Source organism: Chiloscyllium punctatum, chromosome 42 (genome assembly GCF_047496795.1).
Source record: "Chiloscyllium punctatum isolate Juve2018m chromosome 42, sChiPun1.3, whole genome shotgun sequence".
In the NCBI taxonomy this organism is placed as follows: domain Eukaryota; kingdom Metazoa; phylum Chordata; class Chondrichthyes; order Orectolobiformes; family Hemiscylliidae; genus Chiloscyllium; species Chiloscyllium punctatum.
The window spans coordinates 4,860,152-4,872,603 of NC_092780.1; the positions used below are offsets into that span (position 1 = coordinate 4,860,152).

The 12,452-nt window shown below is 38.1% G+C and overlaps 3 protein-coding genes and 1 long non-coding RNA gene across 7 annotated transcripts in view; 1 reads left to right on the top strand and 3 right to left on the bottom strand.

The window, feature by feature from the left end:
- hoxb3a (homeobox B3a) overlaps positions 1 to 12,452 on the bottom strand; it is an 88,453-nt gene that overhangs the window by 45,974 nt on the left and 30,027 nt on the right. For 2 of the 3 annotated variants that reach the window (XM_072561249.1, XM_072561258.1), the window contains exon 1: positions 4 to 433. The exons of the other annotated variant lie outside the window; for it this stretch is intronic. The gene's annotated coding sequence lies outside the window, so the exon portion shown is untranslated. Of the gene's footprint in view, positions 1 to 3; positions 434 to 12,452 lie in introns of those variants that run through there. 3 annotated transcript variants of the gene reach the window in all.
- On the top strand, positions 412 to 4,495 carry LOC140465675 (uncharacterized). Its single transcript, XR_011955141.1, has 2 exons — positions 412 to 636; positions 2,528 to 4,495. It is a non-coding gene; the product is annotated as an uncharacterized lncRNA (long non-coding RNA).
- hoxb7a (homeobox B7a) lies at positions 1,850 to 5,077 on the bottom strand. Its single transcript, XM_072561270.1, has 2 exons — positions 4,101 to 5,077; positions 1,850 to 2,656 (listed from the first exon to the last, which is right to left on the bottom strand). The coding sequence occupies exons 1-2, from the start codon at positions 4,498 to 4,500 to the stop codon at positions 2,421 to 2,423; spliced, it is 636 nt and encodes a 211-aa protein (XP_072417371.1). The 5' UTR covers positions 4,501 to 5,077; the 3' UTR covers positions 1,850 to 2,420.
- hoxb8a (homeobox B8a) lies at positions 5,212 to 8,948 on the bottom strand. 2 transcript variants are annotated; one of them, XM_072561269.1, is made up of 2 exons: positions 6,755 to 8,948; positions 5,212 to 6,363 (listed from the first exon to the last, which is right to left on the bottom strand). In XM_072561269.1, exons 1-2 carry the CDS (start codon positions 7,179 to 7,181, stop codon positions 6,089 to 6,091), a joined length of 702 nt encoding a protein of 233 aa, XP_072417370.1. In that variant the 5' UTR covers positions 7,182 to 8,948; the 3' UTR covers positions 5,212 to 6,088. The 2 variants fall into 2 exon arrangements, with proteins under 2 accessions (XP_072417370.1, XP_072417369.1); XM_072561268.1 differs by having other exon boundaries at positions 5,212 to 6,366.

Genomic DNA, 12,452 nt, shown 5'->3' on the forward strand with positions numbered 1-12,452 from the left:
TACCTTTGCAACAGCATCTATGATTTTGCTTCGATCATGGTTCGCTCAGTTTGGAAGCAACGCGATTTTGTTTCGCGAACAATATTGTCCCAAACTGATAGCCGTCGGTTAACCTGCGGCCGCAGATTTGCTGGATTTTATGCATCAGTCATTTACGCGGAAATCGGAATTCGAGCCTCTTTGAAAAATGATATCATCCACATCACTGAGATTTGCGCCACTCCATCCGTTGCTGAAATTCCCAATCGACAGACAAGTGGTAGATTGCAAAAAAAAGTCTTGTTTACTTTGTGTGCGTGTGTGTCCGTATATGCCGATGTGTGTGTTTGCACCTCCAATAGTAACTACCAAAGTTTGAAAAAAAAACCGATAGAAGCCCTGAGGAGGACACAGGACCGACCCAAGGTACGGTGGCCAAAAGAATACTGCAATATACTCACATGGGAAATCATAAAAAGTTCATGTTCACGGTTGCTATCCACATGACCGGCAGCGGCCAATCGAAGGACCGATCCACTCATAAAGTTCTATCACAAAGTTGTAAATTTTCATAAAACAACAAGGAATTTATTGCATTTCTTCATGACTAGCAACAACAGGCCCCCTCGCCGCCATGTTGTGTGCCAATGCAAAATGGTAAAAAGAATATTTTCTAAAATGTTTTCTTACATAATAGCACTGCTTTGCCTGTATTATATTCTCTTTTATTCTATTCCACATTGTATTGACCCTGTTCCCTGTCCGCTTCCCACGTTCGCCGCCGCCTTTCTATAGAAAGATAAGTGACTACAGAAACTAGAAAAAAAAGACTTTAGCGAAAATTAAGTCATTTTTTTACTTTTTCCTGTGTTTGTGCCTCTCCTGTTCGTGCGCTTTAGGTGAAACCAGCAGAAAATCGCAATGTGAAATTGGTAATTTAGTTTCTCATAAGGGAATAAAATGGTCCGTTAAACGAAATTTACCTGGGTTTGTCTTGAAAGCCAATTTTCGGTGTTCGCAAATTACCTTCCCCAATTTAAATTTTAATTCGTATTATCCATGTTTTTTTATGTTTTTAGGGGTCAAAAGCGTATCGTTCTTACAATAACATAGCGACTTTCTTGCTCAAATCAGGAAGATTCACTCGTCCTGTACACCCTAAATTGAAAAGGACAAGAGCGAGGATAAATAGACTTGAATCTCTCCCTGCATAAATGGCTGGACTTAGCTCTACAATGTACATGGCGCAATGCGTCTAAAACTCTAAAAATATTTTAGATATTTAAATAGTGGAACAAGTGAATTGATATAATGTAAATGCAATCGTGTATGCATCAAAATTATACTAATTGTTTCATTTTGTTTTCTAGAAGAGTATTTACCCCTGCTTTCCGACAAAAATATTTCATTGCTGAGGAACACTTATGTTAGATACGTAAAGGACGTTTATGTTCAATGTAATCGTTAATTCACCGTTTAAGACTAATTTCAAAGCCGTGAAATTGCTGAAATGCTTTGTCTTCTTTCACGATGCTGAACCCAGCTAAATTCTCTTAATATGGCGTTATGGCTTTATTTAGACTGAGGTGCGTTTGCACTCCACGAAAACGTCCCATTGTCTTTGTTACGTGGAATTATTTAATCAGAGAAAGCTAGATTCAAAGATTGGAGGAATATAGACTGGAGCACAAAACTCGGAATATGACGGAGAGAAAATCTTCCTTTAACTGGGTTATTTGGGCAAAGAATTGGTGTTAACTCATAAACGCAGACTCGAAATTGTATTGTTTTGTTGAAAACTAGACTGTGATCCCTCCTGGTTTGTGTGTATTTTGTGGCAGAAAATGTCGACTTTGACAGAGTAACACAATAACGAAAAACATCCTAATTTTATTTCACAGAACAGTTTACATCCTTCATAGCTAAAGCGCAAAATCTCAACTGAGCAAACATAATGGTCCATATTTAAATATCAAAAAAATGTACAGTGAAGTTACACGCAATACTTCCACCAGAACAACATTTCATATATTTAACTGTAACAGGTTTTTATACGAACACAATTATCTGTACACAGGTTGTGACTACACAAAGTTCCTTTTGGAAACTAATATTAATGACAAGAAATTACATCAATACAGTAACCAATATAAAGTCACTGACATTTTCCTTTAAATACACCAGATAAAACAACGCTAATTACAATAACGACAATTCACCACATTGAAAAGGCTAACACACAGACTATATATAACTGTACTTGTACAATATAGTTTTGGGTTATTCCCCTCTAATCTGTACAAAACAAACTACAAGTAAAACTGTTACAGATTTAGGTAGTATTCTGTTTCAGTGTTAAGAAATGAGGAACAAATCGTTCCATTTGTTTAAAAAAGTCTTATAAGTTTATGCCTCTTGTTGAGTTTTTAGAAGTTTTGTTTTCATTCTTCTTGCTTTTCTTCGCCTGCATCAGGTGGAGTGGTTGCTTTACTTTCCTTCTTCCATTTCATCCTCCTGTTCTGAAACCAGATTTTGATTTGCCTTTCAGTCAGGCAGAGAGCGTGTGCGATCTCGATGCGTCTCCGTCTAGTGAGGTAGCGGTTGAAGTGAAACTCTTTTTCCAGCTCCAGGGTCTGATACCGAGTGTAAGTCTGACGTCCCCTCTTCCTGTCTGAAGCTGGACAATGATCAAGGAGAGGAATCGAAAGAAAGAAACAGAGAGAAAATAATGAAATTACCAACAATGCAGGAACAGCACTCTAACTAACAGCCGGCATTGCTTTTTCCTGTACTCCAAATCTACCACTAATTTCAACATAATGTCCAGAATATCCCCTTGACAGATACAATAAATTACTGTCGGAAACTAACTGATTACAATCAATAAAAAGTTTGTAATAATGCTTTATAAAGAAGACGGGGATAACTCTATATGGGGAAGTATTTAAACTGTTTACACAGCACTTAGAGGCCTGAGACAACTGTCACTCAGTAGCATGTTGACTTTAATTTTTTTTATTCAACTATTATTTTAAACAAGGAAGCGCGTATTAGTTTAACAGCTATAATCCATTGATGGATGATCATTGTCCTACATCTTCACCGCACTCTGCATTTGGTGAATTAATGTTATGTAACTTGAAACTGAGAGGCAGTTATAAAATGGGTACTATTATTTGTTTTAAAGCACAACACAGTGGTTCATTTTGTCTGGATGGTCGTGCAGGAAAGCACCAATCTCCAAATTCGGTAAAGATTCCCGAACTTAGCACTTCACCAAACATTCGGAAGAAAAGGCGTTGAAAAAAAACCCTCTCTTGTTCAGTGGAAAGTAATTGTTTAAATAGGAGAAAGGGCCACCTCCACCCCGACGCCCCCACCCAAAATCAAACCATCCCTGTTTCACACCACCCACCACTGCCGGACCTTACGTCCTATACAAGCACAAACTGCCGCATTGGTTCGATTGGACCAAAACAACGGTCGGCTGTACATTGAAGTAATTCCCATTGAATTGAAATATCTTTATAAATATTTAATGCTAGTTTTTGCGCACTTTTTGTAGCCTCCATTTGTCAGCTTCTTCCCATCCCTGATGTATTCCGCTTCAAATACCACAAGCAATTCCCCCCACCCACCCCAGCTCTCACCAGCACCAACCCCCCTCTCTTTGCAGCCGCATCCATAACACCAAAAGCACATTGCAACTTATAAAAACAGAGAGGAACTTCGAATAGCAGAGAACTTGCAATTAATGGGAATGAGCAGAAAAAGAGGGCGATTTAGATCTCATGGGATCTGCCGAATTCAATACTGCTTTTGATAGAATTAAGAGTAGAGTTGGTGAAAATGTAAAGAAACAAGAATTTTTTTGTTGAAGTGTCCCACAACATAAAACTTTTCAGATCCTTATTTGATGCTTTATTTTCAGATAGATTTGGAAATTTATCACATGGAGCTAATAATATAAATTATAGTCAGCGACTTGATTGCTTCTGGGGGGAGTGCATTGCATTTATACCCCTGTTTCGTGAACGTCATAAATGAGCACGACATCCTAATGCAATAAAGCAATTGACGGTCCCTCTAAGAGAACGCATTTTATGTGACTTTTCACATACCTGAACTCTTCATCCAAGGGTAGATCCGGAAGTTCTCGGACTGAGGGTCTGCCTCTCTTTGCTCCGACTTGCTGCAACTCTGCTTGCAAGAGTCCCCAGCGCCACACATCAGTGAGGAGAGGTTATGATCGAATGAAGAACAGTGCATGTTAAAGGAGTTCGCGTTGAGGCCATAAGGAGACGTGTACATGGTGGGGGACTGGTGGTGGAGGCTGTTAGCTGTGCTGTACAAACCCGGCACAGTGGCTGCGTAAGAAGCCGACCCAGAGCCATAGCCCGACCGCTGGGAGTTTGAGGCAAAGGCGCAAGAAGTTGGTTCCGAAAAAACCCCCGATGGAAAAACAGAAGTTCCAGCTGTATATTTCGAAAATAAAGCATTCGCATAATACAATGAACTCATAATTTGGCTGGTGATTTGTAGGCCGGGACGTTTCAGTGTCGGTTTTACGAGGTACGGTGATATATTACGGAATTAGAGTCCAGATTTACACCAAAAGAACCCCCTTTTTCCTCCCGATGCACGTGATATTGGCACGTGACACAGCCGGCCAATGAGAATCAGGCTACCCGCGGCTTCTTTGGATGATAAAAAAATTCTCTGATCAAAAGAAAAATTCCTGCATCCAAGTCATAATATGTCTAACTTTAAATACAAGGTGAATGGGAGGCAATTTGAGTTTATAGGATTGGCCGATCGATCCTTTAGATGGGAATTTAAATAAATCGATTCGCTTTTTGTAGCTTGCATTCAGCTTCCAGTGGAAACACATTTGTCAAAACAGCTTTCTTTTGGTTCGGTTGCGCTCTAACATCGCGCACTGAATCCCAATAATCGATTTCTGCCTTAAGGTGGCTCGCTGGCCGGAGGAGGGTCCGAGGACGTGTCTTTCCAAATCTACACTGTAATCGCAATACTTACACAAACAAATTAAGCAGATATCTGCTCACTTTATTCGCCACAGCTACTCCAGGACGAACTTCAACTTGCTCTATTTAAAAGGGGGAGGGGGAAGTGGGGTGGGAGGGAGTAAGGAATTATGAGTGCAAATGAGTCAAGTGAGCTGCAAACATAAACAGGTCACTAATAAAAAAGTCACAAAGACAAATTGAGTCAGGTGCGATTGCAATGTCTTATTGATATTTAATGCTCAGTTTTCAACAATATTATCTATCCATCTGTCTATTTGCAGACTGCACATTATATGCAAGTTATTTTTGCCAAATCTCCTCATTCAAGTAAAGTCAATTTAGAAAAGAAGCCGAGCAATTTCACAGTTCTTTTTTCTCTTATCAAGTTTATTGTACCCCTTTCCGCCGCTTGCATGTCCAAACAATAGTCTAATCTCGACTATAACATTAATGCATCACCAATCCTTCATTCCCACCGCCCCCCACCTCCCCTAAATAAAGCAATTCACGTATACAGTAGACTTTTCTCACAGTTAAAACTTAAAGACCAGTTTCTTCTTGTTTTGTTTTTCTTAAAAAAAACAGTTTTTACTTCTGCACATGCCAATTTGGAGAAAGCAATAATATAAATACAACAAAGACCGTAAACAATAACACAATCTAAAATCGCTAAAGCTTAAATAGGCAGCTTCATGTTGTCGGGATTTTCCTTTAAGCTAATGATTATTAGCTGAAGTAGTGCACACGGCTTAAATATTCTACAGCAGTATTTCAAATGACACAGACACACTAGAACATTGATCTATGAACTTCACATTAAATACTTTCACAAGAATTCACTTAGTACAGCGAGAGTGCTACGCAACCACATGTATATAGCTGGTAAAAAGTTGAAGTACTCGTTTTAATCTGCACCTCCATACATTTGCGCACAATATTGTGTATCAAACAGTAATCAGGAAAATTTGTTCTGCTTCTCGCACCCGCACTATTTAAAAACTGTCTACATTATTCTTTTCCTTCCCCCTCCCACGGATTAACATTTTGTGTTTTAAATTATTAGCATTATTTTATTGTTATTAATCTTTCTCTTCGTCTTCTTTCACGTCCTTCTCCTTTGGAGTTTCCTCTATTTCGGATTTACTGCTGGGAAACTTGTCTTTGTTATTTTCCTTCTTCCATTTCATTCGTCTGTTCTGGAACCAAATTTTGACCTGTCTCTCGGTCAGTCCCAGGGCGTGTGACACTTCGATCCGCCGTTTGCGAGTCAGATATGGATTGAACAAAAATTCTTTTTCAAGTTCTAGTGTCTGATAGCGACTGTATGTTTGTCTTCCCCTGCGCCGTCCTGCAGCTACTAGGAAACAGAGAGGGGGAAGAGAGAGAGAGAGAGGACCAAGAAAAAAAGGCTAAATGAGGCTTTGTAGTTATACGGAGGGCTCTAAAACAAGATTCAAACACTGTTGAACAGTATTCAACACCGTAGGAAAAATACGCCATAAAACTGCAATAAAACTGCAAACAGCATGCAATATACCACCCTTAAAAAACCGCTCCAGGATCATTAAAGTATAAAGTAATTTACAAGTACCGAACTTTAGAATCATAAAACACTAAAGTTGCAACGTTTCTTTTATTGGCTCAGGAAATGAACCTTTCTGCGTTTTAAAATGCATGTGTGTGTATTATCCCTCTCCTTTCTGTCTGTCTCTTTCTTTTCTTGCTGGCCCATGTCAAAGCCTCACCTTGCGGTCTCATCCACGGAAACAGCTGTGTCGGGGATGAACTCTGCTCTGAAATCTCTGCTTCTTCTCCTAGGCTGGTAGCCGTCGACTTGCAGTCGGGATATTGGATCAGTTCGGCCTCTTGTTGGGCAGCGAAAATTGGCTGCCTTTGCAGGGCATCGTAGCCGTAGAAACTGCCGGCATCCCCGTGACACGTCACCGCACACGGATTTTGCTGGTAGGCGGAGGTGGAGAGGGTAGCGGCGCCGTGGTGGTAAAAATCCTGGATCTGGCCGGGATGCTGGAAGCTGCCCCCGGTGCCGGGTCCATAGACCACAGTGGGTCTGCCGCCCAGGTCCTGGGTGAAACCACAGTCATAATAATTGGGGCGCAGCGTCTCCCCACTTTTATACTTGGAAAACAGCGAATTGACAAAGTAGGAGCTCATTGGGAAGGACTAAGATCTTTCTGCTCAACGGATGGAACTTAGTGTTTGGTAATCAGACAAGCAAACAAGCCAACATTTAAAAAAAAATTAAACCTTCATCTTATTGATCTCAACAAATAGTGTCCTGGCATCACATCTTCGTGAAGCGGTTCACTCATAAACAGTTTTCTGTGATTTACTTCAGCCCAAATGAGTTGTTTCATATTTTGCCGTCTCTTTTCATGATAATTTGCATTTATTACCTCAACCACGTCCTATTGGCTTCGCTTACTCCGTATGGACACTGCACCGTGTGAAAAGGGAATGGTTCGAGAGAGAGGGAATGAGAGAAAGATAGAGAGGGGGGAATATGCGGATTAATATATTCAACCATGTTCATTACCGGGATATCAGCCGCTTTACAACAGATGAAATACATACGCCACCAAAAGATTGATAAGGGGAAGTATCCACGCTGTTGTGAAGTAAAGGATAGACATTCAGACGTTAATTTCCAAACCATTTAATGAGAATATGCGTCTCTTTTAAAGGTCAGAGTTACATCAACAAGACGTGGAAGTACTGTACCAATCCGAAAATCTAATTACTATCAACCGTGGATCTAATTGCTATTTTTCCTTCCAAGTTATTGCAGTGTAGCGACAACTCAAATGGCACACAAAAGCAAATTATTTGGATTTTTAAAAAAGTTTCATCTGAAGGAATTTTGAAATCCAGTAGTATTTAACAATTTAATGACCCGTTTTCCTATTATTAATAAAGCCTTTTAACTGGTACTTGGACGGACCCTAGAACAGTAACAGTCATCTGAGAACTATAGGAAAGAGATTAAGGAACTATAACGCGTAATAAAAGCACAGCCTGTTATTGTTTATAACATGCAGTGAACGGCAGTTAGGGTTTTTACGAGAGGCTCTGTGCGGAGCAGTAAAACATAGATTTTGCGAAGCTAGCGTGCCATTCCGTTTGCTATTTTAAATATGAACCGCTTTTACACAAAATAATGTTCCTGGTGCAAATACATTGTGGATTATTTGCTATTGGACAAGAACATACACATCTTATTCAACCTAATTTGAAGACTTTTACTTTCCAATCCAGATACAAAGGCTTTCCAGTAAAAAGAGGTGCACTGCTTCCAAATAAAGGTGCATGGTTCTGGATTAACTCAGAGCTCACTAAAGGCGCACATGAGCTTGCTTCGAAAAGATCTTCTTAATCAGAAAATCCTATGCATCGATTTCGTAAATATGCATGAGTGTGCATAGTTGAAATAATTTGCAAACTGCATTCAAAAATCGAGTGTAAACTTAAGAGAAAGTATTGTGATTTCTGCTCATTCTTTCAAACTGACCATTTAGTTTTAAACCACTAACGAAGCGCCACAATAATGACTGATAGCGAATCTGCATTATTTTTGAGTTTCTTGGTTTATCCATGACAATTGAAAGCAAGGTATTTCCTGAACTAATAAGGAAGCTGATATTGATATGCTGAACCATTTTACTACCAAATGTTTGATAGTTTGATTTTCTGAAGTAGACAATCGATCTGTCTCACCTTGCCAGATCTCCCGAAGCTGACTAAATCTAATCCCGCATTTCAATTCTCACATTTTTTGGGGACAGTACTCGGAATGTTCATTTAAAACCACAAGACTCAACCAAATCAAAAGAGTTTGCACGTCCACGGTATAAACGTTAGTCAAAACACAAATCTGTACAATGTAAAGTGTAAATAATGCTGTTGGGTGCTTATATCAATGCAAGTTCATCCGAATACAATAGCAACCAACATAAGATTCAGCAATCTCTTAACTTTGCAAATGCCTACACGGATTATGGATCTTTCAATCATCTGGTCTCCCCAACTCAATGTTAATTTGCCGATCCCTAATATTTAAAACAAACAGAATAGTATTACGTATAGCTTCTCAAACGTCTGGGTTGCAGAAATACTGATAATTCTTGGGCTACAGATTTCCACTCTTCAGTAACATTATGGGATACGTCATCTGGCGAGAAAATGAACGTAGTGGCATTGTAAAAGTATTATCGACCCAAAGTTACTGTGCAGCTGAGGTAATAAAGTAGTGAAACACACTGATAAGAAAATTTTATTAACTTGGTGCACGTGTAGCCTGTGGACTATTGTCAACTGATCAAATAACGCTGAATACGAGCCTTGTGATAAAAGAAGTCTGGAATGTGAAAACTTCATCAATTTGCCAAAACAAAAAAAGATCGATCAATGGAAGTTAATATTTTTAATTTTTTTCTCTAATAAGTGGAATTGGCCTTCTGAAAAAGAACTGTTCGCAATACGACTGAGTGGAATCAATCGCTTAATAATCGATCAAAAGTCTCCTCTTGAAAAGTTTGTCTTCTCTGCCCATAGGTGCTCCGGGTTACTTTAGCTCAGATGAAAATCTTTACTTTTTTTTCTCTGCACATTAAAGGACAAACTACCCACTGTATATTAACTTCTACTTTCGTTTCTAGTAGTGGTACTTGGTGTTGTGGTCTATAACCACTTATATCTTGTTGCAATTTGGCACAATGTTGCCAGCGTTAGATTGAGTAGACCTGGAGTACCATTTTAAAATGTTTAAAAATCTAATTTGGATGTAACATACACTAACACACACATTCTTAATAAATCAGTTGAAGCATCAAACAAACATGTTTAGGCACGATCAGCTAGTTCTTTGATATTCCAATTGCTTAATTGACTGAAAATTCTGTGAGATTTTACGGGGGAAGGAATGATTTCTGACGACAAAACTAAACGAAGTCTACAACTTGCAGGCTGTCCGGTCTGTGAGGACCCACGTGATTGTTTTATTTGGTTCTAAAGCTGTGATGTCTCTGCATTGCTTATTTAATAATGTTTTTATCCGTGTTTTAATATGTTCAATCTCTTTATCAGCAATGTGATTCATTTTATGGGTGTAGTTCCATTTTATTGGAAAGCATTCAAATATATTTCCTAAAAGTAACTATAAATGTGTTCACATATTGTGAAGAAATTTGAAAATCTCCATCTATAAATCTCTCTCGAAGCACATATGTGTTGTATACATATGCACACACATCGTACGTAATATGATATTCCAAGTACCTACCATGAATGTAAATGCATTTTTAAAAAAAATCTAATGTCAATTGCAAATTTACAAAGAAAATAAACTCGTCGTAGGTACCGTTTGTTTCCACAGGAGTTTCATTCTATTTCACCTCTGCTTGCAGTCAAAACTGATTATTCACGTTTAAGTTTTCTCGTCTTCCGATAAATATGGAACATCACAGCGAGATATAATATTACAAATGTTAATACTGATCCTTTAGTTTCATTCTTCATTCATACATTATCTATGACTGATACAGAAAATTAGTTGTACAAATATTATGGACATGTTCATGTATCTATGCATCTAAATTGATCTTCCTCAATAACTTGATACTTTTTTGATACTTTAAGCTGACATATGCAATCGTTCTGCAATTTAAACTGAAATTCGTAGAAAACCGACATCTTTGTAAGTGAAAAGATAGCCAAACTGCAGAACATTAAAACCTAAAACCATATGCATGCTTTATTTCAATTCACATGCTACATGTAAAGGCACAGAAGTGAAAATAAAAGGGGTCCACATACGCAAACATCTCCATTCATTTGCGCATTAGTGCGCGGGATTCCAATTGTAAAAACATAATCTTGTTTATTTTGTATGTTTACCTAATCACGTGTCTTTAATTCTTGCGAGAATAGTGTGAAACTTTACTGAATCAAAAAATAAATTGTCACCAAATATTTTGAATTTTCTCCTTGAGTTAAATTCTGTTTTAAGTGAAATCACAATGAACATGACACTTAAAAAGTATTCCTGCAGGAAATGGAGACAAAGACTGAAATGAAACTAATATGAACAGTGATGGAGACAGAAGTAAAGCTTTGGTTTCATCTGGGCGAAATTTCAATTTTTTATATAACTTTTCTATTCCATTATACGGTTACATAAATCGTTCTGTTGATACATTAAAAATAGACTGCAGCTCGATTTAAATACGAAAAGAAACTGAAAAGAGGGTGGTTACCTAAATGGTACAAATAAAGCAAAATCAATAAAACCTGAGAAATAATAGATCAGCAAGGTCTGGAAACCAGTCAGGAAGCAATATTCATACAGATGGTCATTATCCTGAAAATGTGTGGTGCACAGTTTGTGGAAAGGAAGACAGTCACACAAACAATAATCAATATATGTACAGCAGCCCAGGATGGATTCAATCTAAAAGCATGTGCACTGAGATGTGAGAAATGTAACGGGTTTGAAAGTTCATTTGGAAGCTAAGTATCTAGAAATTTCAATGTACACTTCAAACATTTTTCGATATAACTAATTATCATAAATAAATAGTGCAATAAATTGTTTTCCCAATACATTTATCCTTTGAAAGTAGCCAAATTCGAATGAGACTCGTCGCTTGTTAGGTATTTAGTTTGTGAGAATGTGCATTTAAAAGTGTGAATGCCTGACATTTTACATATTGCCCAAGTGTAACAAACCTCGCGATTTTTCGGTAAATGAACCGTCTTCCTTTTTAAAAATGACTTTAGCCTCAAACTATAGACTATGCAACCGTAAATGGACGGACTTATTTGTTCTGTTATCTTCTCAGGTTTATAGAGCAGTTTGAAAATAATACAACTGCATAAAATCTAGTTCGAATAAATAAATTGCAATTAGGATATATTTCAAATTGACAGAATTGACATTTGGCACCCAAATGTTATGCAAAACAATTGAATGGAGCTAAATATAAAAGAGAGCTTTTTTTAAAGAAATGAAGATTTAATCTTTAAACAATTTGAGCGAGTAATCCAGGGTAAAGAGGAAAGATGTATGTTTCTAATACGTAGGTTGTATCTATTGAATCTCGGATTGGTAATATAGCTGCGGAATCCCCATGACTGTGTTTGGTGGAACAATGCTGCCACCTACTGGACATGGGGCGAAGCATTTGGGACTTCGAAAAGAGCAGTGGAAAAAAAAGCATGAGTAAATATGCGCAATATCTAACATCTGACTTTAAAGAAATCATTAGACCCAAACGGTGGCAAAGAAAGAAGGTATCAACTCTTTAATTCCATCGGCAAACACAATCAGACATTACCAGAATACCACATCTTTGGTATAGTGCCGCAGCGGATTGCTAACAACCTGAATTCCTCAGGGCAGTAAAGAAGGGGAAGAAGAATATGAAAGAA